The sequence below is a fragment of the Lonchura striata genome, chromosome 5 (genome assembly GCF_050655825.1).
Source record: "Lonchura striata isolate lonStrDom1 chromosome 5, ASM5065582v1, whole genome shotgun sequence".
In the NCBI taxonomy this organism is placed as follows: domain Eukaryota; kingdom Metazoa; phylum Chordata; class Aves; order Passeriformes; family Estrildidae; genus Lonchura; species Lonchura striata.
In genome coordinates, this window is record NC_140707.1 from 66,077,987 (window position 1) to 66,104,053 (window position 26,067).

The 26,067-nt window shown below is 39.5% G+C and overlaps 1 protein-coding gene across 2 annotated transcripts in view; it reads right to left on the minus strand.

Moving 5' to 3' along the window:
* Positions 1 to 26,067, minus strand: part of JAG2 (jagged canonical Notch ligand 2) — a 68,287-nt gene that overhangs the window by 35,896 nt on the left and 6,324 nt on the right. For both annotated transcript variants that reach the window (XM_085580879.1, XM_021554481.4), the window contains exon 3: positions 6,501 to 6,555. In XM_085580879.1, coding sequence (XP_085437005.1) covers positions 6,501 to 6,555 — 55 coding nt within the window. The remainder of the gene's footprint in view (positions 1 to 6,500; positions 6,556 to 26,067) is intronic.

Sequence of the window (26,067 nt, forward strand, 5' to 3'; positions counted from 1 at the left end):
GTTAAGATGATAAAGATCTACTGTATAACTGAATTTTGCTTTGCCTTGCAAAGTTCATTACAGGAAGGCCAATTTAAAAAAGTGTCCCAAAGGAAATATTAAAAAACCCTGGAACATAATCCATAGGAAATAGCTTATTTTTCAAGGCAGCCAAACATACCACACCCACATGCTGACAAGTAGCAGCTTTATCTTGATCTGAGGCTCTTCTTGCCTCCTTTTTGTTCTTATAAAATTGCAAGATCTGCATCATTTCACAGCTGAGATAAAGTTCTCTGCTTCGAGTTTAATTTTAAAAATAAAGCAAAACACAGTATACTCAATTTTCTGCAAAATTACTGAGCAATAGTGAATGCTCCTGGAGGCTTGCATTATATACATAACTAGCCTGTTTCCATTTTATTATACACCCTAAAAATAAAGGTGAAACAACTTTTAACAACCATTCCATAGAACACTGTACTGCTAGTGCTTAACATTTTGAGTAGAAATAAACAAGTGAACCCAGGAGTGTCAAGGGCCATTCTCAGTTCTGTATTCTCCTTATCCTCATCCCCAGTGAAACTCCTGATAACTGTGATCCCTGTTGCAGCACACTCTGTGAGCATCCTGCCTTGTCCCCATGGAAAACAGCAGCTCTGCTACTGCCAGGTTCCACTCACTGAGGCCAAACCTGCACAAAGAATTACAAATCCCAGGGAACAAAAGGATTCTGGGCTATAAAATTATTGAAACTGCCAACACAAAGTATTTTCATTTACGTAAGTACCCATTTTTTATCTTTATCCATGTAATTCTTTGTATAGAAGCTTCAATACCAAGAGGTGAAACAATTATAGCCAGTACAATGAAAATAAACAATTTCTCCAGCAAATACTGAGAATAAGCAAAGTAGGGGAAGGGTAAGGGCAGACAGTTAGCAAGCCCAGTGGCAAGAGTTTTCTAATGGGTTCACCATTCTAATCTGGTACCAACCTGCTGTACAGGCTTTCTAGGTGACTGCAAGTTGCATCTCTGTAACTACAAACACTATTTAAGGATGAAAAAAGGTACAGAACCTTCACCTGAACATAATTATTTCATACACATTTATGAAATAGCTATAACATTGCCAGCTCAGAACTTCAGCACCCATTTTCTTTAAATAAAGATTTTCTAAAGTACATGTTAAAAGAAATGCATAACCAAAGACTTGCACATAGCAAGAGGCTGAGATGATAGTGAGATAAAGCCTGAAGTTCAAATTATTAATAATATAGAACATGCCAAGCTGGCAGCAAGCAATACTAAGCTACCACCTTTAGCAAATGCATTTTACCTACCCAGTTGCTTTCTAGAACTCATTAACCTCATACCTCATATGTTTAGAAAACAAAACCCAAGGAGTGACTGTTTCTCAACCAGAACATTATTGACAGTTTAGAGGAATCCTGTGCATCTCATAGCAAAGTGTTTTCAGCCACTCCAATATTAAAGAAAAGAATAGTTACAGAAGTATCAGGCTCTCCAAAGTATCATGCTCTTTTGGCATCTTTTTCCAAGCCTGCTTTTATAAAAATGTTTCCTCTTGAAATTACAAAATACTGAACTTATAAATAATCCATTTTAAGTAAGATACTCCAATTTTTAAGACTAACCAGTATCTCTCTGCTTTATTATTAAAAGTGGTATTGCCATGTATAAGCTGTAAGTCATGCTTGCTTGGACTAGATCGCATAAAAATATTTTATGGCTGGCCAAGACACATTGAAGCCTATACATCTTCTTTAACTCTCATTCCTGTGCATAAACTGCTCTGTCATCCTGCATGTGCAAGATAGAAAAGGCTGCATGCATTTTATTTTTGACCCACAGGATATTTATCACACCAGTCACCACACAGAATTTAGGTTGGAAAAGACCTTTAAGGTTATCAAAGTCCAACAATTAAGCCAGCACTGCCAAGGCCACTACTAAACCATGTCCCCAAGTGGCACATCTACGTCTTCCAAATATCTCCAGGGATGGAGACACCACCACTTTCCTGGGCAGATCTCAGCATCCTTTAGTCATCTCATTTTCCTCCACTGACTATTGAAAAACTATAAAGGCAAACATGCTGAATCACTGGATGGTCAAGGAAAATTGAACAAATAGCAAATATACATTACAGAGCTGCTTTCCTGCTATAAAAGCAATATAGGCTCCTTATAAACAGCTGCAGCAGCCACTGCTGTGAAAGCATTTCCTCAAAGTGCATCAGATGGACTGAAGAATAGGTCCCGAGATTAAAGGAGTGGCTCATATAATAAAATTCTTATCAGGCATCTTCAGGCTAATGGAGATTAATCAGATCCAGTTAACTGGAACAAGCATTACAGCTACTGCAAATATACCTATGCAGAACAGACCTCTTGATATCAGGGGTCAAGAACAGGGGAAATAACCCAAGAGTGCTCTTTTTATCTTCTTGAACACTCAGACTTTATCTTCACAAGCTCCTCTGAAAAGGAATGTATTCAGAGTCTTGAAGGGTTTTTCCTTAAGCTTGTATCAGTATAAGTAGGGCTTAACAGCCTAAATAAGCAAGCCAAATAATTTACCCTGAGCCACAAAACGCATGAGAGAAGCAGCTCCAAGCCATTTCATCTCTAATACTAAATTCTGAAGTAGCAAAGCATGAGAGTTCTGTTTAACTTCAAATATAACACTGATCCTAGGTAGAAGGTGCATCTTCCAGAGAGATCTGTAAACACAGGGAGGAACATGTTTGTCAAGGTTTCTCCTTCCTCCCCCACAACACCAAAACATGTCTGAAGATATTCAGCCTCTCTCACCTAACTGTTTTGATGAGACAAGTTTGCTCCCTGCATCTGACTTTGCCATAGAAGTTCACCTTAGGGGTTCACACTTATTACTTTTAGCTCTCAGTAAAGGCACAACTGAATTTCTCTGGTTATTGGTCAAAAAAAGCATCATTCATGACTCAAACTTACATACACACAAACAGCCCCCAAGCAATTTCCTTGATTAACAGATTTTCTACAAGCCTCTCTAGAAAAGCAGATAGTGGTACAGATGTTTGCATAAAAGGAGATGATGCCTAAAAGCTATTATTTAATTAACATTCCCAGAATATCTGATTTTTGGAAGAGAAAGCCTTATCTGAAGCACATTTAACTGTGCAATATACAAATAAGAACACTGCCCATAAGCATCCTGACCCTTTGCAGAGGTCAGACGTTCCCAACAAGCCGACAGGGCTGTACAAAAGGTGACACTGGCAATTGTTTGTAAGGGAACACAGTGACATCACAAGAACTTCACACCAAAAGGAGCAGGAGGTGCCTATCTCAGGAAGCACATTCTCTTCAGCATGTTTTTGAGCACTATGGACAGATGAGTCTCCTACAGATTAATGGGAGGCAGGAAAGCAACCACTGCATGCCTGCAGTAGACACAGAGTCAAATGGAAAGTTACTATAAACACGTGAAGATGCCAGGCTAGCTTTGTCAAGGCAGGGCTGGGCATTGCCAAGAGCTCTGCTCAAGTCTGCCAAGTCAAGTGACTTACCTGGAAAGTGGAACGAACTGCTGTGACAGATGACAGCAAGCAGGCCCTTTGCAGTGATTCTGTATCTAAGCCAGTTTCCTCTCCCCCTCTTCCACCCTCCCAAAGCAAACAAGAGGTAACACTACACTGCCACAAGCTTACCCCAGAGCCAACTCTGCTGCACACAGGAGGAGAAAAACACACCAGCAGCTCGACTGGGGGTGAAAGACCCTCTAAGGATTTGTACAGGGGAAACATTTGCTGTGGCAGACTTGCTTTTGAGATAGCACTTCACAGGGCAGCTCCGAGTCGCCCCTGCCTTCACTGAGTACAAGAAGAATGCAGGATGCTTGGACACAAAGGGAGGGAACAATGACAAATGTTCTAGATCCTTCAAGTTGTTCACTGAAAGCCTCTCTTTCTAGGTTTTAGGGGAGGTTTTTTTGTTTGCTTGTTGTTTTGTTTGGGTTTTGTTATTTATTTTTGTTGTTGCTATTGTTTTTGTTTTTAATACCCACTTCAGAGTCCAAGCTGGAACACAGACCCTACACATTTAACTTTCAGCCTTATTCATCCCCATTATATTTCCCCATTAAAGGAAAGCAAAACCCGACTCTAGAACTAATTAATCAGTTTATAATCAGACTCTGGCAATTACTTTGATTAATCTATCTTACAGTAGCAACAGAAGCTACATGTAATCTGATCCTCAGATCAGCACAGCGCTCAGGATTGACAGGGAGTTACGCTTTTCACAGACATTCACTTCACCCTCCAGGACCAGATATTGTCTCTTCTCTGTAGAAGCTGCTGTATTCCCTTTCCTCTTCTCTAACATGTGAATTTTTACTGATCCGTGCCTGTTTGGCAGTTCAGTGGTGCTTGCAAATATATCTTTGAATTGAAGCATCTTTTCGTCTCAACAGATTCATAAGGCAAAACCTACTGAAAGACTCACTGCCAAGATTCCTCAAAAAAAAAAAAAAAAACCTTCAGCATTAAGGAATTTTTCCTAGGAATTTTATATGCAAATCTAAATTGAAACACAGCAAAGCAACACATCTCTATCACAGCATCAGAAACAGATTACAGAAACATTTAACCAAGACAAGCACTTAGCTAGTCTTCTGCCAAATTACAGGCCAAGAAAGCCTTCCTAAATTCACCTGACAAGCCTTCAAGCTTTCAGCTGCAACACAACTTTGCAGTACCTCTCTCTGGCAGCCTAAATTAAAGGGAAGTTCACTTTCCATCAGCAGTTTTTCATAGAGCTAAACTGTAATCTGACACTTACGTACTCTCCCACAGTTCATAGAAACTGTTAATTTAAGGAGATGGCACACTGGGCCTCCAGAAAACACTCTACACATCCTGTTGGCCTGAAGTTCAGGGAAAAAAGAATGCAAGTAAAGAGATTTGTTAGAGCTTGTTAAAGTAAAAAGCATAACAAAGACCCAACACAAGTCTGAGATGACTGTTCCCTTATCAAGTGTATTCAAAAGAAATATCTGGGGCTTAAAGCTACAGATTTGCAAGAGGATTATGCAAATTCTAAGAAATAAACAGAAAGTTACAATACTATTATTTGTTAAGAAGCTAATTAAAAAATTAAATCCAGCACTTGAATGCATACAGATGATTTACAGGATAGGCTGCCTCTTCATATTCTCCTTTCTACAACATCTCATGAGTTGATTTGCCCTCTGTAACAATGACATGAGTATTCTAATATTTGCTGTACTAGCTGCCCCTCAATAAATTATTCCCAAGCTGGAAATCATTTAAATTAATTAACATCACATAGTATATTTTAAACAAAGCATTGAAGAGGATTCTTCCAATCTGTTACTACGTAGGGTATGTAAACTTATTCAAGATTTGGGTTTACTCTGCTCAGCCCACAAGATCTCATTTTGAGTACGATGCCCAGCTTTAGGAAGTGCCATGCAAGAAGGCTGTGGACAAACTCAAATGAAGGGTTGCAGCAACACTAATCAGAGGTGCAAAGAAAACATAATCAATAAAAAAAGGCTAAAGCAGCTGTAAACAAGAAAAGCTTAATTCTAACAGAAGAAGGGTTCAGGTAGCAGTTAAACTAAAAACTCAGCATTACTGATATAGAATCTGATGATGATTTTGGATGTATGTAACCTCTTCACTATCTCAATATCCAGACACTTACCTTCCCCTACATTGATCCCAACCAAAATAAAATAGTCCATTAATAACCACAATGCAAGTCTGGGGTTAATTTTTTTCTTGTAGCCAGAAGCATTGGTTATTTTAAGAGATATTTGTAAACCATTTACAAAGAGTAGGTTCAAGCTGGAGTCCAAGTTTGGCAGCATTATGGCAATCAGCACCTTGATATGATTTTGAAGTATTTATAAAATAATCTTGCTTTTACTTCAGATCAACAACCTTGCCTTGACACAGAGTATTAGCATTTGCAGACTGAAAATGCAAGGTAAGCTCCAATACTTGAGGAGAAACAGAAGGGATCATTCCATGATTTAGACCAACAAAAACATGAAGTACACTTTCCTTGTGTGGAGCAAGAATTGTTTAATTGCTTTAATGATTATGGAAATTATTGCATAGCACGACTACAAGCAGACTAAGGAGAATTTGAAGTGCAGCTCTACAGATTATCTTCCTTTTTTAAAGAAAATAAAGGGTCTAGCATGATTTGTAAATGTTTTTTAGAGCTAATTATCAAGAGTTGTGTTAATTACACCCTTTATTTACAACTGACCATTCTTCTTCCTATACAGCAATAATTTTTCAGAGCTCCTAACCCAACACTCACTGCTTGGATTTGTACATGCCCTTCACTCAGACAACAGCTTTGCCTAGAGCTGATCTGGAGGGATGGCTGATTGCAGCAGGATACAATTTCTCCCCTCCCCAATTTGCATACATGCAGCACAGAATAAGTACAAACTCCAAGCTTTACATAAATACTCACCAGCTTTTGTATCATTGTCCCAATCCCATGCTTCCAATATTAACGTGAACGACCTCTGAAAAAAAACAAGACACCAATTAGACAGTAATAAAAAAACTGTTATAACCAGACAAACTGATTTAAAATAAGCAGATATTACTGCTACAAGAAAGCCAACTGAAAGAAGTAGAAAATTTCACTTCTCTGTTGTCGTGTGAAGGCCATTGAAGGCATCTTCTCAAAAGCATGGAATATAACAGCATTAAAAACTGTGGGACAAGCCATGCTACCAGCAAAACAAAAACATTCCATACACACACACACGCATTGAAGACTGAATTATTATTGCTCTCCTTCCACTACATCTAATTCTCAGCTTTGCTTAGCCACAGAAATCCTTTTCAGAAGCAGCCCTAAAAAGGTTTAAATGAAATGAGGTTCTGAACCTTGGGAAACAGCTGGGATATTTAAAATTTAAATTGAACCACCTCCCCTAATGCAAGCTATCCATTAGAAAGCACATGAGAGATAAGTCTATACCAGATCTGTTTTACAGAAAAATATATCTAAAGAAGAAATACACAATTCACCCTGTAGCTATCAAAAATTTAGACTTCTTTCTCATAAAAGGGTAGCATAAAAAAACAGATCTACAAAAGACACAGCAGAAACAATTATTACAGTAAGAACACCTGGCACTGTACGTTTCCCTGAGGAAAGAAAGAACCCATGATTTCAGACAGTTTCTTAATGATTTAGAAAAAACATGAGGCCTTTACTTCATTAACCAAGGCTTCAGGCATTTTCCTTGGTTTATGATAAAAAATGTAGGACAGATGTTGATATTCAAATACTAAACTTATTTAGAAAAAAGTTATGCATACAGGTAAATTTTAACTGCTTTAAGATTATTTAGAATAGCTGTCAAACCATCCAGCTTTGATAGTTTCCAAGTGCTACAAGTAACATTGAGATCCTCACATACATTTAAAATCAAGGAAAAAACCATCAAGAACAGAAAAGAGTTAATGCACCACTATCCTGAAGTCCTCATATACACATCTTCATGCAGAGCTGAGCCCTAATGTGTGCACAGTTCACAGCTTAATGACCTATAAATTCACATGGGTATGGGGACATTCAGCCAAGAAATTGCAAGGACCCTCTTTGGAAGAGAATTATACAAGAATTCAGCCACCTTTCACAGGTCATTAGGACTATTTTACTGTTACTTCAAGAGACGTGTGTTTTTATTTTGAGATAGCTCCCTCAACTCCACACCATGGAGGGTTGATCATAACACTGTAAAATCTCCCCATTTTAGAACAGCAGCAACAATAGGATCAGTGCAGCACCCCAAGCAGAAGGGCTCACTGTTTGAGATCTCCCATGACTACAACAGAGATCATTCTATTCAGAAATGCACTTGAGTGCCTATTTTCCTACTGCTCAGTTACATTAACATACAAACCACAACTCAGCCTTTGAAAATAAGTCCTTCTACTCTGTTTTCAGCTTCAGACATAAACTGGGGAAGATGATTTTACATTACTGAAACAGAAACAGGTTTAGTGGTGACTAATCAGATTAGACTAAAGAAAGGAAGGGAAAAGGGAGCTCAGCAGTGACCATACTGGACAGACATACTTGGTTTGTACTGCCCTTGGAAATGGACAATGAGAGAGATCAATTGAGAAAGGAAAGGGCTCTATCTCTGAGGTACAACAGCACAGCTCAACTCCACCCAATTTTTAAAGACAAACATTACCAGAGCATTTTAGTAGCTTCACCCTCCAACTCCCTGCACTCCCCAGTCTCAGCACTTAGGGATGCAGACAGGAAGAGGGGATGCAGGCAGTGTTTTCAGAGTACAGCAGAATCCTACCTGCTACCTGAAAGAAACACCCATACATTGAATAGTTGAAAAAATAAGTTCTATATAATACTGCCCTAACATCATCATCTGACAATGGCATTATCTCCTTATTCCGTATCAAATTATGAACTAATCCAGGTAGAATTCTGCCAATTAGTGCAAGGTCCAAAGTTATCCACATCTTCCACTTTTAACTACTCAGCTTCTAACATATCCTTTAGTTTTCCTGTGTTCCATTGATTTGTATAAGAAGTATAGACCAGTGCTCAAGTGCTTCCAGATATCTATTTACTTATGTAATGGCTGGTCTTTCCTACTGCAAATCAGCTGTTGCATCTGACTGCCCACAAAAGGCAGCAAAAAATATAAGATGGACTTGGTGTCCTAGGAAACAGACCAGTCATCTATGCCTTCCAATTATACCATTTGAAAACAGATTTATATCTGTGCTCAGGATGATAAGGTAAAGAGTGCCATACAATGCACTGTTCCAGCATGATCATGCTGGACAGTGTGAATGAGGATAAATAAGCATTTTAAGATGCTTAAAGCAAGAAATCCCACAGCTCTGGCAGAAAACTTCGTGGCCTAAGTTGGCATAGTCTCTGGAGCAGAAAGTATTACTTTACGATCTTATAAAAACTTAATAGTACATTACGAGCAGCTATGACTGGTGCAGAGCTGCTCCTCCAAAATGTGGAGGAGCCCATGCAGCTCGTGCTGCCTCCTCGTGGCTTTGCAAGCCCCAGGTCCCACAGGCCTGGTCCCCAGCATTTGATTCAACCATCCTCCCACTGGTCACCATCAGGAACCACTGCCCACCTGTAGTAAGTTTAAAGAACCTACACAACACAGACAAGACAAATGCTTTTAAATCCTTTCACTTCCCTGTGTCTACTTTTATGGGTGACCAGGCTGCCACTCGGCTGTTCACACATGAGCAAGCATTTGGAGTGTAACCTTTCAGGAAGGCTTGGGGTCACACTTGCAGGAGATTAGAGATGTTAATCAAATGACATTACACAGTATTGATAGACAAATGAGTATTTACTGGACTGTCGGTTTCAGCTGGGACAGTTCTCAGTTGGGCAACTTCTGCTCTCTGCCGAGTTACACAGTCACCCTTTAACAACTCCAAACAGACACACCAAGAATGCAACCATAAACCCGATTTTTATGGGTATTTTACCTCTAGAGAAGATAGTTAAGTTTACCAACCCAACCTGTCACCCTTCTTCATCTCCAGCTGGCCAATAACTTGAAAGAGGAATTCTCCCTGTGGTAGTGCAATGGATCATCACATTGCAACTACTACACCTCAAAAGAGACAACTTTTCTTAAAAGATCCTTACCCCACTCACTCAAAAAACCCAGTCTTGCCCACTACCACATGTACCAAGTCCTGCACTAGATCTGCTTACACGTCTTTGAATTTTGCACTTCACTGTAAAACAACAGCTGAAAACTTAAAAAAAGCATCTGTGTTACTAAGTATGTTCATAATATGCGGCTCTGAGAGCTTCCCAGTTATGGCTCAATTATCAGAAACACATTTTACTACCAAAATTATTTATTAGTGGAATTTTTAACATTCACTCACTTTGAGTGTAACCTTATCTAATAACCAGAGTAAACACTGAAGTTTAATAACACTAATGGATATAAATTTTAAAGGCTATTTTCAGCTTCACACTGGCCACACTCATTTTATGAAAACTCTACCACCAGCTGACATTAGTCACATCTGCACTCTTCTACAGAAAGTCTTAACACAGAACAACCAACACATCCACTGACAACAGCTACAGGTAACTCATCTATAGCAGAGATATTGACACCTCACATCTTTCCTAAACTGTGCTTACAGAAAACAGCAATGGAACTTGCATTAATTTAGCTCTTATCCAGAACCTAAGGACTATCTATACAGCAAATATTTAACTCCCTCACATCATCCAGCAGTATCTTGGCTTTTTAATGTATATTTTACATGAACAGACTTGCTTAAAAGTTATTTAGGAACATGTTCTCCACAGAGACTGTTGATGTAAGTATGCTCAAGTTCATGCATAAATCTAATAAAAAACACTACACAAGTATCCTAAGAATACCCCAAAATCATGAGCCTGACACATAATACAGACACACACCACCACACGTGCTTCTTTAACTTGTACATAACTCTTGCTGTAGGCTAACAGAACAACAGGACATGCATATTCCAGTCTGCTCTGATCTATACAAAAAGCTTTCTGAAGTAGTATGTGTTGTTCATTTCAACCAGTACTAGCAAAATATTTAAAAAATATTGTTAAAGTGACCATGGCACACATTTGAGGAGGTGGGGATGGGTCTATGGAACACACAGCATTGGAAATTCTACTGACTCTGGTGATTCGGCTTATTTTTTGAAAGAATTAAACACACAACATCATCATTTGTGCTCATCAAATCAAAACTCAGAAGATGTTAAAGGCTATGAGTCAGAAGAGCATCAGTGCACTTCTGCAGCAGAACACAGCTTATGCAAGAGCAACTTCGTAGGAGTTAACTAAACAGATATGCCAAGTAGCTTGGAAAGATACAAATTAAGTCTCTTGATCCTGGTGATGCTGCCTCAGTGGTGTTTTTTTCTCAGGATTGGTGTTGACACAAGCAACTTCAAAGCATTATTCCGCTGTTTACACCAAACAAAACGCTCCCCAAACTATCCCAGAGACCTCCTTTCTGGGGAGGGGGGAAACAAGACCTGTAATATTGGTTTGGCACTGTCTTTTCATGAACTGTTACTATCACCTTGATATCTGCAAATCAACATTCAAAAGGTAGGGTTTTTTTCTGGAAAACCAGTCATGTCAGAATTTTCACCCCAAGAGAGATGATCAATCTGATGACAGCTTTTTCAGGCAGTTAGAGAACTAAAAGAGTCTCCAATCCACAGTTTGAAAAATGCCAAAGGTGAAGCTTGAGCTGAAATCAATACTTGAAGTTTTCCGCATCGATAACATTCTATTGTGACTTTTATGCTAACAGACAAAAAGTTATTGATTTCGCATGAATAAAAGGACTGACTGGATTGTCTACACAGAAAAATGTTTTAAGAATCAGCTATGAAGTAGAAAAGGGTATTGCTCCTAAACATATCCCAAACCCAGTTTATTTTCCTGTTCTACAGTCACACAGTAAATGCAGTGTCTCATCCCCAGTAATTACTGTTTCTTTTCAAACCTCAATCAAGCACAGGAAACATTTGTACTCAAACATTTCAACTGTCCAAACAGTGGATAGCACATCACTAGTCTCACTGCAGGTTAATTTTTGTAACTTCTGGAACAAGCCACCACTAATATTTCTTACAGCCAAGTCCACTAAGTTTTGATCAGCACAGTCAGTTCTCACACTTGCTTTCATATTAAACTTTGAGCCAAGTCAGACAAGCACAGGTCTGGGGCTTGCCTCCCCTTTTTTTGTTTCAGCACCTCTCCCCCTCCCCCAGGCAGCCTGCTTGCCATGGAAAAAGCTGACTTCAAGGCAAGCATATTCCATTTCCTTCCCCAGGAACTCTGCAGCAAGTTCATACAACTTCCTCATGAATAACCCAGAGGGGGAAAGTGAATAAGGAAAGAATGAAGGAAAGATTCTGAGAAGATCCAGGCCTCACAGTCAATACAAGTTTAAGACAGTTCAATACAAGACAGTCTGCAGGTTTATCTTTTAGAAACAGACATCATAAAGTTGTAATAGGGACCATTATTGAAAGAGTAAATCATCACCATTTCAGGGGACCATGGGGGCTGGGGACAGGGACAGGGTAGAGGGCTTCTGAAACTTTAAGAATATTTCAGCCACTTGCATGTAAGAAGCTTGTCTGTTTAATTCAGAGACCATCCACCATCCAAAATCATAAAGATGACCATCCTCTACATCTTCATTTTTCATTTAAGGAGTGAGCATAGTGACTCCTAAACAAAAGCCTTCCCTTTGGAAACCAGGGGCAAACAACCCCATTTTGTTAGGAGTAGAAAGCTGGGTTAGAGTCCTGCAAACATCAGCAGCAGATAGCAGAAAGCAGCTGAGCAAGTTCAAGTTTTCTATTTGAGAGCAATTACTGAAGTTATACTCTTCTTGGCCCAGTCACAAAAGCAAGATTATGTTTACAAACTCTGGAGCCCTACTGTTGTGCAAGAGGAACTCTTTGTGAATTAGCCCCACCTGACAATCTTTAGGAAGTCTGCAAAGCCAGGGAGGGGTGAGAGGGGCTATTTTTTGCCATGATTAACAGACAACAGGCTGATATCTCCACCTACACGAGTCTGAACACTCATTCCACTCCTCCACCAAACTAAGCAAAACCTAAGCTGGAGGAGTGTGTATATGTGTGTGTGCATATGGGGGTGGCAGAGGGAAATCTAGACTATTAAGATAATTTCATTGCAAAAAGAGCACAAATAAAAACAACAGGTGAATGAGAGTCAGTCCTGGTGTTAATATATCAAATTTGAACACCCAGGTAGAGACTCACTTTGGGTAAAGAAAATTACCCAGCAACTAGGTGGAGAATCCAATCAACAACCAACTGCGTGCATCTGAAAGATAAAACAACTTGAAGGAGGAACTCAAAGGGATATAACAACACCTATTTGGCAATGCCTAGTGTTTTACAAAACGAGCAGTGTGCTTCTCTCCAGGGGGATCAAACCACCAGAATCCTGACATACCTTGCCAGAGAACACATTTGTAGTAAGATCTTCAGGTGGAAGTCTGAAGATACTCTGATCCTCCTGCAGTGGCAGAATGCAGCAGGAGTTTCCCAGTGTAGTTTTTATATGTCATGGGACAGCAAACATTTCAGCTGTGGAGTTCTCAAAATCATCTCAAGTCACATACTAGCTTTAGCTATTGCCTTTAGGAAACAGAGGCCCATTTTCACAAAAACCCAAAATGCCATGACAGACTAGAGCTCCTCAAGGCAGGATGTTAATACAGTCACCTCAGACCACATAAAAGCAAAGTGAGAGCCCTCAGGAGATACATCTACAAGTGAAAAGCTAAACCATGGGAATAAAGACTCCACAACTTTCTTGTAACTTAGCACCCTAGACAGAAACTCAAAGCATATCTCAGCCAAGTCAACCTTGTGACAAATGGCAAGTCAGAGATGGCACATTTGGTTCAGCACTGGCCCTGACCTCTGATAGCACCTGTCAGGCAGCTGCTGCAGCCAGGGCAGCAGCATCCCTGAGGAAAAAGGAAACAGGCACCCTAGGAACAGTTTTCGCAGCACCAGGAGCAAGTCATTAGCTTTTCATTTAAAAAACTTGCAGGAGATGTGACTAGGAAACAGCCACCTGAGGATTTCACCTGAAGAAGAGTTTATTTGCTGACTTCTCTCAGCTCCTAGAAGAGCCCCTCCCCATTTTCAAGCAGTGCCTTTCACCATTACACACATAGCAGCAATGCTAGTCCAAGGGAACAGCAGTAATGCTTGCCTCTGCTTTTTATAGCTGTCTGCTATTCATCCCCACCCTATCCATCCCCCTTCCCCTGATTCCAGCATGTACACATCTCTGCTGTGTTCAGGGAGATTAAGTTCCAACTATGAAGCCCAAGCCGCCAACTGTGGCAACTTAAATTTCAGCAAACACCATAGGATTGACTTAGAAATCATCTGTTTTCCATATACTTTCAGAAAAAAAAAAAAAAAAATCAATAAAAATTCAGCTACTCCCATGATAACTTGCCTTTCTTGAGATTTTCCAGCAAGAACCAAGAATATCAATGCTTAATACTAATCCATGCTATAAGCTGTTGGTTTTCTTGAAACACTTCTATTTTACTGCAAATGCCTCCTGCCTATGGGATTTCTAGGCACCTCCTCTGTGATACAAGTCTCCACAAAAATATTGGCTTATAAAACTAATCAATAAATCAAGGAGGAAAGATTATTTCTTTCCCAACTGAATAAGCAAGCTTAATGCTTACGAAAAAATAATCAATTTCATCTTAGATGAATGACCAGTAACTTTATTCTAGTTACTAGAACAATGACATCCTAGGTGGTCTTTAAACAACTTCTTAGTCTTAGTAGTTTCTCTTTCCATGGTATCCTTCAGAATTCTTTGTTGAATTCTGTGTAGTAGGAGTACAGCATTGCAAATGTCATTTTAACTTCCAACCTTGTTGAATGTAAACTAATTTTCATAGAGCCCATCACAACCCTGGGTTAATGACACCTGTGACCTTTTTCTTCTGTGCAAATGTGTACTGATAAGCAAGGTTTCACTAAATAGATCTTCTGATAACCATAACCAGCTACTCCTTCAATCCACTAAAGACATCCAGCTTCTCCCAGATAAGCAAGTTCCCTTCACAAACTCAACACAAGTTCTTTGATCACAGTAAGAGATCTGCCTCCCACTCTTATCCGTGTCTTGATTACTTAATATTTAGAAGTCTGTTGTAAAGAGCATCCTGGATAGGAAGAGAAGTTAGAGAAAAACAAAAATCTTCCAGGAGGGGTCTGTAGAAATCAAAGGTCCGGAGAAATGCAAGAAGCAGGAACAAAGAATCAAGTTATTTCCATGAGAGAAATTAAAGAATTGGCCAAAACTCCTCAGCCTGGAAAAGATACAACAGGAATATGTGACAGAAGCCTAAATGCTGCAACAGGCCCTGGGGATGGGTCAGGAATAGAGTAACTATTTCCACAGTCTTGGCAAGAACTCAAAAGGTAAGAAAGGGAGCTAAAAGGAGTCATGGCCAGAAGAAATGAAGCCAGAGAAGATGGCATTTTAGGCAGAACTGGGCAAAATGCTACACAGGTGGCCCAAGGGAAAAGTGGTTTTAAGAGTTTTGTGGTCCCAAGGGCAAACTGGCACAAATATTTTGGAAAGTCCAAAACCACAACTATTTTCTGGAGGTGCTCAGATTGAAAGCAAAGCTAGGGACAATGACAAGCAGTTTTCTATATTCTTGCCCTTGACCTCCTATGAACATTTGTTTGCATTCCTTGAACTCCAGTTCCAGTACAGGTGTGGTTCTGAAGCAAGTATTTAACTTTTTCTGATAGCTGTTATTAAAACAAGACAGTGCTGAAATTAATAAGACAATTACACTGTGGAATCTTGCACACCTGCATGAGCCATTACCATCTATTCCAGGAAAATGAAAACTGTGACCAAGCAGTGTTTGAGGAACAAAAGGAAGCCAGGAGAAACAAAGCACAATGCTAAATCAGATTCGTAATTTTATCTCGGAACTCCTCTTTGAAAACCATGACAGAAGAAGACAATTGAAAAATCTAATCAAGATTCTCCTTTCTGCAACACTGAAATGTCACATGAAAAGAACAAATGCAGAAATCACCAACCCATGCATGCTATTCAGTCAGGTACTTGTTGCAGTGAATGCAACAAATGATATTCAGACAAAAAAAGTAATGTTGAGCTAAATCTGCTAACTGGGAAATTTTATTGTTTAGAATAAAGGTTTAGAGAGAGGACTGTAAGTTTCTGCAAGTTCCCCTGAGGAAAAGGTAATCCAGACAGCCTTTTAATAGTGATTAAGTCAGGTGACACAAAACAGAACATACTGTCATTCAAGGCAAGACAGCAGAGATGCTCAAATACAGCAAGCACTTATTTCACTAGAAGAAGATTGACAAGTGTCAAGTGAAATACAAAGCTTAATGATTTCATAGCAATTTTTCACACAAAAATTTAACAGCACATTTGTGACAAAAATCCTGGTTTAACTATAAGAAAAAACACTACTTGTTTTGGAGAAGATTAGTATACCAAGGTTTACACAAAAAAAAACCCTGAAATAATTTCACAATTCATCTCCAAACTTTAGCTATTCTATTTACACTAGTCAAAACCAACCCCTACTGGCTTCCATGTGGCACAGATGAAGGCTAGTGCTATTCCTAATTAACCTTCCTCCACTAAGGAAAGTGATTCTGCACCATCTACGTGTGTCACCAAGCCAAGTGTCATACCAGCCACTCATGTCATTCCATACCAGCTGAAGAGTAAGCAAGAAATACATCCCCCATTAAAATCTGGGTCTCTCAGCCACTCAGGAGCCAGTCTAAGAAACAAAACAGCTTTCAAAACATCATCTTTATTCTCCAGGGGGAATTAGGGGAAGAATAGAATAGGAAAGGCAAAGATTAGTTTAGCATGACTGGCACAGAAGCTGTGAAGGCAAGAGCATCTGTGACAGTCTGGAAATAACAGCTAAAAAAATGTTAGGACTTAAAAGATGAAAGGGAATAAAAAGCAAAAAAACACTCACAGACTTGCTACAGGACTTCCCCTACTTGACTGAACCACCACAAATGCAACACTACTCTCCATAAAACACAACTTAAAATCACATCTAGAATCCTTGTTATTACACGAGATCCCAGACACAAGCTACTGGAAGAACCAGTCTCTTCAGAGCAAACCAGGTTAATAGCTAGATTTCCAAAAGATGCTCCTAGATACCCTGCATGGACCCCTGGAGTACTCCTGATAAATGGAAACAGTAGATACATCCTTTCAGCCATTTGGATGTGCCTCAGTATCATTGTGCCTGATGGCTGCTACAGGCTCAGCCTAGGCCTCAACAACACAGATTGGGAATTTGTGCATTGATCAGAATCCTTAGTGACCTCAGGAAACACATTTTAGACCAAAACAAGCAGGACTAGAGAAGCAGGAATTAAGACATCACAGGCCTTCTGGAGCCATACCTATACAGAGGTAAACCAACTGCTGGTTTTTCATTTGAATTTTTTCACACTCTCCAGTAAGGAAAAAAATGCATTTAAAGTTTTTGTCAGTAAGCACATAAGACCTTCTCTTGCAGGTTTCCAATAAGTCCTGAGAAAAGACTTGCAGAAACTCAATAGCCTTTGACAACTCTGTGAAACTGCTTTTCTTCCAGCTAAAGGAAACCCAGCTCACCAATTCTATTCCAACCTGCAACAAAAAACATGGCAAAAGCACCTTGGAGCTGATCCTCAGCTTGGGATGTTATGGGATGCCAAACATCCCATAAAAAGCTTTAGGCATGTGGAAAACAGCCTTAAAAAAGGAGAGCTTGTCCCAGCAGCTTAACAAGCAATGTTGTTTATACATGACCACTGTGAAAGAAAAATCGACACCATAGAGAAAAAGGACATGTACACAAGGTAAAATCCACCTGAAAAGAGTCTTAAACCAGCCTGCTCATCACTTTGCTTTGTTTCAAGTAGTTGATAAGAGCTAGTGATGAGCACAGAACAGTTACAGAAGAACCATTAGTCATCCTTCCTACAGGCACAGCTCCCCTCTGCTAATTTACCCAAGATAATCTATCTATATACACTAAACCTTTGTGTAGTCTGATTAAAAGTTAAGAAATATTTGGGTTAACACATATTTGGGTGTCTTTTGATATGGGAGCTACTGTGCCTGTCCCAGTGAGGTTTCTTGAAAGCATACTGGAATATAAAATAGCATTAGCAAGATAATTTCTTCTAACGTGTAGAAGAATATGTAGAGAAACCAGCCAATTGCCAACACACTATTTTAAGTATAACAGCTACCAACCAGAGCAATAGGATTTGGTATAGAACATTACAACCATATAAAAGGAAGAGACAACATCCTAGTAGCCTACCTGATAACTGTCAAAAAAGTTTCATGGTTTGTATTCTTCCTCTCTCTCAAACAGGAGAGCCGAGTTAACATCTCCGAGCTACACTTTCCTCTTTGAGAGTTCTAGAGCTAAAGCAGCCGAAAGGACAATGAAATTAACCCCACGTACATAAATTCTGAAAACATGCTTGAACCTTAAATAACAGCCTTCCATCCTATTCAGGGAGAACAAAAGGTGTTGATTGTTGATATTAGAAATGAAATTAAATCAGAAATTATATACAATATCAGAGTAGCAATTCCAGTAGATGTTTCTTTGTTAGCATCCAGTTATAGTGGACAAAAGAAAAAATCAGAATCCACTGGTTTAGATAGAGGATCATAGGATTAAATGTCAACACACATTTTCCCCAATCATTATGTTACAGAAAATAATCCAGCTACATCTTAAGATACTTTCATGACTTCAGAGCTAATAAACTCCAGTCCTTTCCACAACGTCTGGAGCTGGCAGTTTCTGGAGTTTCCAAAAATCCACCCAGTTAATCCAATAGCAAAGAACAGAGGAAAGTATTGATGAAATTAGGGAACAGAGGAAAAAAAGACTTTTAGATAAATAGACATGTACAAGTACAGTACCAGGCAGACACTTCGGGACCATCTGAACATCACTCTATTAGATTTAAGCAGAAACTTTCAGCCTTGCTACCACCTTTGAACTGTTTCAGACAAACTTGATATTAACCAAGTATCCACGTCCTACTCTTTTCCTAAAGTTTTGGAAGAAGTCCAAGATAAATTAAGCCCATTATACACACACTTTATTGTTGCATTAATGAAAGTGTAGCTAGATTGTCTCTTTTGAAGTGTATGTAACAACCATGAAGACCCATTAACGGTTAGTGCAAGACTTGTTTTATGCTAATATTTAGAATTCAAAGATGAACTAGTAATTAATACTGCTCTTCCCCTCCCCTCTGCACTCCATGTGGCATGGATATTAGTGTCCTCTGGGCACTTGAAGCCATGCATCATTATAATTTCAACTTGAAGTCAAGAGGGAATTAAACTAACTATGTAATAACATACTTTAATTATTGTTCTAAACACAGAACACCTGCATGCACTCTCTTTTGTATTGGAAATATGCATACTAAGAAGGTAAGCAAATATATAAAAAACCAGATATGCCCCCAAGTTCTATGTATGCAAAGACCCCAGTAATACAGATTAGTGTTTTAACCCTTTTGCATAACGTTAGCTGTTGATAGCACTGCAATCTTTCCCTTTGTTTTTGCAAAAGCAAATGCCCACAATTCCAGCTAATGAGCTCTAGACTGCCTTTGGAAGAGGAGAGGCCCACATTCAACCCCTGTTCCTAAGGGAGCAGAGATTGTGGCACTGTTTTTCTAAGTCCTCCTCAATTCCCTCATCAGTCCTACCCAACTGAGTCACCTCTACAGCTCCTTGGGCAGCAGCAGCCACAGCTGAAAGGGGACATGAAGCAAAGACTCCACTAGCCCACAGCAATGGCAGCAGCTGATGGCTCAAACTCATGCAACTCTAAACAAAATCCATTCTTTTCATCCCATGGCTTTGGTTCTGAACACAGGTATCACCACAGGATAAGAAACAAATATTGTGTTTCTGTCTCTGCTTTATTGCTACATTGAATCACACAACAGTTTCAATTAATTTGAACTTCACATTTCCACAGGAGACTTAAAGTGTAGAACTGCTCATGACTAGTAACAGAAGTGTCATTAATCCAAAAGAAAGGGACAATGCACACCTAAGCTGTCCTTCATTTCAGCCCCCAGCAGCTCAGTTTTAAACTTCTGCACATGCTAAAGAGGCTGGCAGGGAAGCAAACAGAAATAAAACACCTTACTTTAGTTCTCTGCAAATTTACAGGAGTAAGTTGAGCAGAAAAATAAGAGTCACCACTCTAAGAGTGGGTGCAAGTTCCTTCATGTAGATCAACACACACAAGGAACTTGAATAAAGGATTAAACAGGGATTATGCACACAGTTAAACAGACATGGTAGAGCCAGAGTTCAGCTGTGAAAAAACTAAATTTATAAACACATCCCTGAAACAAATGCTTTGATCATATCCCAGCAGCAGGACCAACTCTTCTGAACAGTGCTTTGTGGCTACAGTAAATCTTTATCACATTTGCACCATCAACCACTACACTGGTTTTATTTGCTATTAAAAATTAATTGCTTACAGCAGCAAAGAAACACAGGATAAAATAGCACATATAGCCCACTATCCCAAGCTATTTGAATATACAACAACCAAGACACAATCAATCCCAACAAAGCAGCATCAAAACTTCAACATCCAATCATCTCTTTCAGATTCATGTAAACTGGAGGGGACCTGATACAGCTTTATGTTATTACAAGTCAGACAAAAACCACAAATGGACACACCTTTGGAAGGAAAGCTTTGTAACAACAGTAGCAAAGTACATGAAGCAGCCTGTGAAAGTAAGCACATGCCCTGCAAGTTTACTCTAAGCATGTAAATTCAGAATGCTTCTCTTTTTTCCCCCTTCTCATCCCACTACCATGGATCTATAAGCTATGAAAGGAAGATTATGTCAGCAAGTCTTCAAATTTATTTCATTACTGACCCCTAGTTACTCCTCTGGTGGGTTACAATGTTATAGCTTTCCTCATAAGCATGAGTATCAATAAAGAACACAACAAAGCCATGGAAAGTAGGCCAACATTAAAAAAAGCCAGAGTAATTTTTTAAGTCCAAAGCTGGAGCCATAAATCAAAAATATGTCCCAGTGACTACTTTACAGTTTCAGCACTTCATTTGCCACTGACTTCTTACTGTTCCAACTTTCTCCAGATAACTTGGCAAGCTGAAGATTCACAGAGTACCAAATCTTTAAAATCCATCCTAATGGCTTAGGGACAAACAAATTATCACTGACAGCAAGCTGCCACAAGCCAAGACTATCTTTCCTGTCAGTCAAAGCTTATTTTGTTTACCTTACATTTGCAGTGATCTGGGAGTAGATATGAGCAGCTTGAGAAGCTCTGGTGATACACAACAGTTTGTACTTCTGCCTGAGCCCTGTGACAATTAACATTCTGACAGCCCTCAGTCCAAGTCCAGGACACTCAGTGTTAGATAAAGGGAATCTGGATTCTGGAAATTAACCTCTGAAGAACTGCCACCAGCTGGGTTTGGGCAACCACTTTACCTTCATCTCTTCCAGAACAAGAGATGTGTGGTTTATAGCTTGGTAGTCTCCACACAGCCCTGAAGTTATCACAGCTGAACAGCAAACATCAGAAGACACTGCAGGAGCACCAAATATCTGACAGCCAACACCTTACACGTTTGTGCAAGTCCAAGCATTTCGTTTTCCCTACTTCCTTCCCTTCCTCACTTTATGATAGGAGAAAGCACCAGTACATGTGGATGAATCATGGAAAAATACTCTCTTCTACAAAGGTAGCAGCCAAACACAACACTAAAATATTCTGGGCCTATATATAAACATATTGTTTAAACAACAGCTTACAACCAACACAGGGGTGCTATCGGATCATTGTGGGGTGCAAAAAACAGTCATTACTGAGGGGCAGCATGTGGATATATCTGTCCTTAAAAGTCTAAGTAAGCATGGTCTGACTTTTAGACTTTACTGATTACATCTAGCCAGTTACAGTAGAAATTCCATGTTGTGATACAAGGAAAAATCATGCCATTGTAGTCAGAACTATCAAAATCACCACTATTAAAAAAATAAAAAAGGAACAGCAACTAAAACTATTAAGCAGTAGCACAGTGCTGTTAAAGTGCTGTTAAAATTGCCCTGTCAGTTGGAAGAACACTAAACAGTACCCAAAAATTGCACACCCTAAAAAACTTCTACTTCAGTAGATTAACTGAAGATCAATAATTAAGCTATTTAAATATTTCTCAACTTACTGCTTAAAGCATATGTCAATCAAGTCTTCCAAGTATGAACAAGTTCCCTAATAAGATCTCATGTTCTCCAGCTGGAATCCAGGACCTATTACACTAAAAGTGTAGATTCTGTCTTTACAAAGTAGATTGTTGAACTTTGCAATGCTATAAGCAGAACCATATATATTCAGGGGGAAAAAAAAAAGCAAGAGAAAAGGAAAGAACCCTATTTGATGCTTTAGTTAACTCTTAGCTCACAAACTAATTCTCTCCAAGTTCCATGAAGGGGTAAGGATATTTTTCTACCTACCAAAGGATACTATATCAGTATTAAGATTCCCTAAGAGTCTGAAAACATAAAATTTATCCAGTTTGAATCTTATATGCTTAAAGTTATTTAAGATGGTAGGTTCACAGTACTAGAAAGTATTGGAGAGACTAGAGACACAGTGGACTATGTGGAACTAGAAGAGGCGCTGCAACAATAATTTAAATATTATAATAATAAAATTGTAGCATACTAAACAAAGCCCACCAGAACACATCCTGCTAAGAGCAAGAGATATATAAGGACTTTCAAGCCCAAAGCAGGATGTAAACAGATTGCAGTTTGTGTACTAATACTCCAGCCTTATCTCAGATTTAAAAAATAAACCCAACCAAAAAAAAACCAAAAAAAAAACCAAAAAAACTTCAGAGAATGAGCACCTGTGCATCTGTCCCAGGGGCATGTAATTGGTTACTCAAGGACTATTAGGCTGTTTCTTAGCAACCTCTGCAAGCTCTAATCAAGTAAGACTAAGATTGTCATTTAGCCTTGAAATGCCTTGTCCCTTCCATCTAATGCAGCTTTCTATTGAGGAGCAAACAGTCATTGCAACCAGAGATAAAATCTAGGCTTACTACATGATTCAGTTCAGTGTTCTTGTTATAAGATTCTCATGTTAAATATGCTTTTTACATTTTATTTAGCAGCTGAAACAGTAATAATAAAATACATATTTTATTTTTTTCTTTTATATACAAATTAAAGGCTGGTTACAACTATGAAGAAAACCCTGAGGAATGGTTTAACAAATCAACATAAGATATAACTCTTAAACAAGATTTTATAACTGTAAATAATTCCCCAAATATAAATACAAGAAAAATTGTTTCTAGCAAAAGCAGTGGTAGAGACATTTCAGGTAGCTAGCAAGCATTTCTCTCAGAGCTGAATGGTATTTCAATCTTTGGTGATGCCGAAATGTGCCTACTATGTTGCACACACTGGACTTCTAAAATTAACTATCTTTGAGCAGAGTCTGGCCATCAGATCAGAAAAAATTAAAAAAAAGCAAAAGCACTGGAGTAATCAAAAAATAAATTAATCTGTTCAGTCCTAGTCTAGCTTGTCTGTAGCATCAATGGGCACATGGCAGACTGCTAAAGACAGCACTCAATCGTTTATACAGGGTATTTTTTGCTGTTCAGTAAGCAAAGGCACCAAAAGACTGCTTACATCAGGGATGGCCACCCCTCCCTGACTCGAGGTGATCTACTCCAGAGCCATCCCACTGCTCTCCTCAGCTCTATTCCTCCCAACAGGTCTCCCCCAGGTGCACAGAGGGGAAGGAGCAGCTCTCAGGGCACCCCCCCACCCCACGGGAGGCAGAAGGTCAGTGGAGCCCAACATGAACAGGCAGAGATGCTCTCACCTACCCACACTGGTTCATGCCCAGCCCTGGGAGCAGGGGCACGCTACACCTCCACCTCCTGCTCCTGTGAGAGCTGAACAGCTCCAAAGCACTGGATGGCTACAGCACACGACTGCCAGCAGTCACCTCTGACCAGAGACTGACCCCTTTTAGACAGCCACTAACCACAGCCAGAGCAGATTTCTAGCAAAAAGCCCATCAGAGTTTTATCACGGTGCAGGATGGGGAGGGAATGGTGGAATTACTGCCAAGGAACAGCAGCAATTCTCCTTCAGGTAAATAAATGGATAAGCAGCAACGAGTCAGAAGCACTGCCAGTATACCCGCACTCCTCACTCCTTGAAGCAGCTACTCTCCTTCCCAACTGATGCTCTCAAGCTCTTTCCAGATCAGAGAATTCTTGCAGCTAGAACTGGAGAGGAAAACAAGGGAAAGCAAATGTGTGTGCTGGCAGAAAAGGTAGGGTCACTTTCTGATGATGTCTCCTCTTCAGGTTGAACAGCTCTGAAACAGAGCAGGCAACACAAGCAGGACCCACACAGAGTTGACAAAACACTGGGCCTGTTTTCAGAAGAGCAGGGAGGGAAGCTTGCTGGCACACAGTAACTTAGAGCTCCTGCAGATGACTAAGTATACAATGTGATCATAGCTGCTTTATGAACTTAGGGTGGTTTTTAAGTACACTCATAGCATGTATTTCACAGCCAACACAAAGCAACACCTAGAGAAAAAACAAGCAAAAGAGTCAGACTACACAAAAAAGGAGGAATTCCATTCATCTCACCTACATGAAGTGACTCGATGGCATTGCTCAACAGAGCAGCCACTAGCCCACAGGGGACAAAAGTAATTTTCAAAGTTAAAAAATAAAACCACAATTTACCTTACACGTCTGTCTCAAATCTCCTTTCATACAGTAAAAGCTTTGTGACAAAAATACGTATTAACAAATATACTAAAAATTCACAAGACTATTTCCAATATTTTCTAAATCCAAAAAATGTAGTAGTTCCACATTATTAATTGCTTGACAAACGCTTAATTTTTTGCAGCTTTTGTACTGAAAAAGAGTAAACCTGCAATAGTTCCCAAAGCTGCATTTGCACAAGAAATACAAGCAGTAGCCTCAAACACAGAAGGCAGCTTCTGCCACGCCAATCTCCTCAACATCTACACTCACACTTGAGCCTCACAGGAGCACTTAAGCCACCTAAAATATAGCGGGAACACAGTCTAATTAGGCCAGGTATCACAAGTCTGATACAACACAGGCCAATTACAATTTCACCCCAACTACATTCAAGCCTGACTGTTTAAAAGATTAAAGCTACAAGTGGTCATGTCTCCAGCACACCTTTCCTATGCAACCTTTTTTTAATTGACAAAACAGCATTTGGAACATCTTTAAACAGCCCAGAGACACTGCTACAAAGCCTCTACTGCACTGCAGTGAATCAAACATGCCCTGCTTCTACCTCACATCCTCTCGTGTAAGAGTAATCCTGGCTACTTTAATACCTATTCCATTTTCAGTCAAAGATTTAATGCCCACACCAGCTGTGTGGCTGGGAGTGTAGCATTTCACAGATAGGCTGGCTGGAGCACCTTCTGGAACAAAGATTAGAAAGCTGACAAGAGGTGTACAAGCACACTGTCAGTGGCTGGGAGGTGAGGGACTTCGTCTGCAAGTTTTGACTTCAGCCTCAGTGTTTCCAATAAATAAGCACACATGTTTATTTAAGGAAACTTTCAAAGAGTATAAATAGAAATGTTCTTTACTATCTGACCATCTCTGTGACATTCAAAAAACCCCAAGAACTTCAAGGTATAAATTTTAAAGAGTTAGCAGAATGCTGTCCTTTGAGGCATATTTATTTCAAAGACATAAGAAATTCTAGATTTAGTGACATGAATGCATGAAAGATTAAGAGCGCAAAGAGCACTTCTGCTTAAAATTAGAAGACAGATTTCCTATAGTTACATGAAACTTAAGTCTTTAGACTTTCTATTCTGGGCAAGCTGCAAATAGTTGCTGGCACACACAGCATGCCAATAATAAATCCCTTTTTCAAAGAGTGGTTCTGAAGTGGTCACCATTAAGGCCTTGGTTCTTTTTTAGAGGTGACACCTGCAGCTGCTATTGAAATCAACTGGAGTTGTCACTTCCCAGCATTGCTGAAGTCACTCTCTAAAACATCATCCCATTATCTTCTTATAAGAAAGAGCAGAACAAAGCCTGAAAGCTACCTTTTGCATTTGTGTCACTTGAAAGCAAAGGGATATCATTTTTATAATAATCCATTTCCTCAACCTTTTGTCTCTGATCAAAAAGGCTTCAAGGCAAATGCAGTACTGAGCAGGTGAAAGCATATACATTCCATTATCTACCTCCCTAAAAGTGAGGAAACATGGATCCACGTCTTCCAATTCACAGTGCATTTGT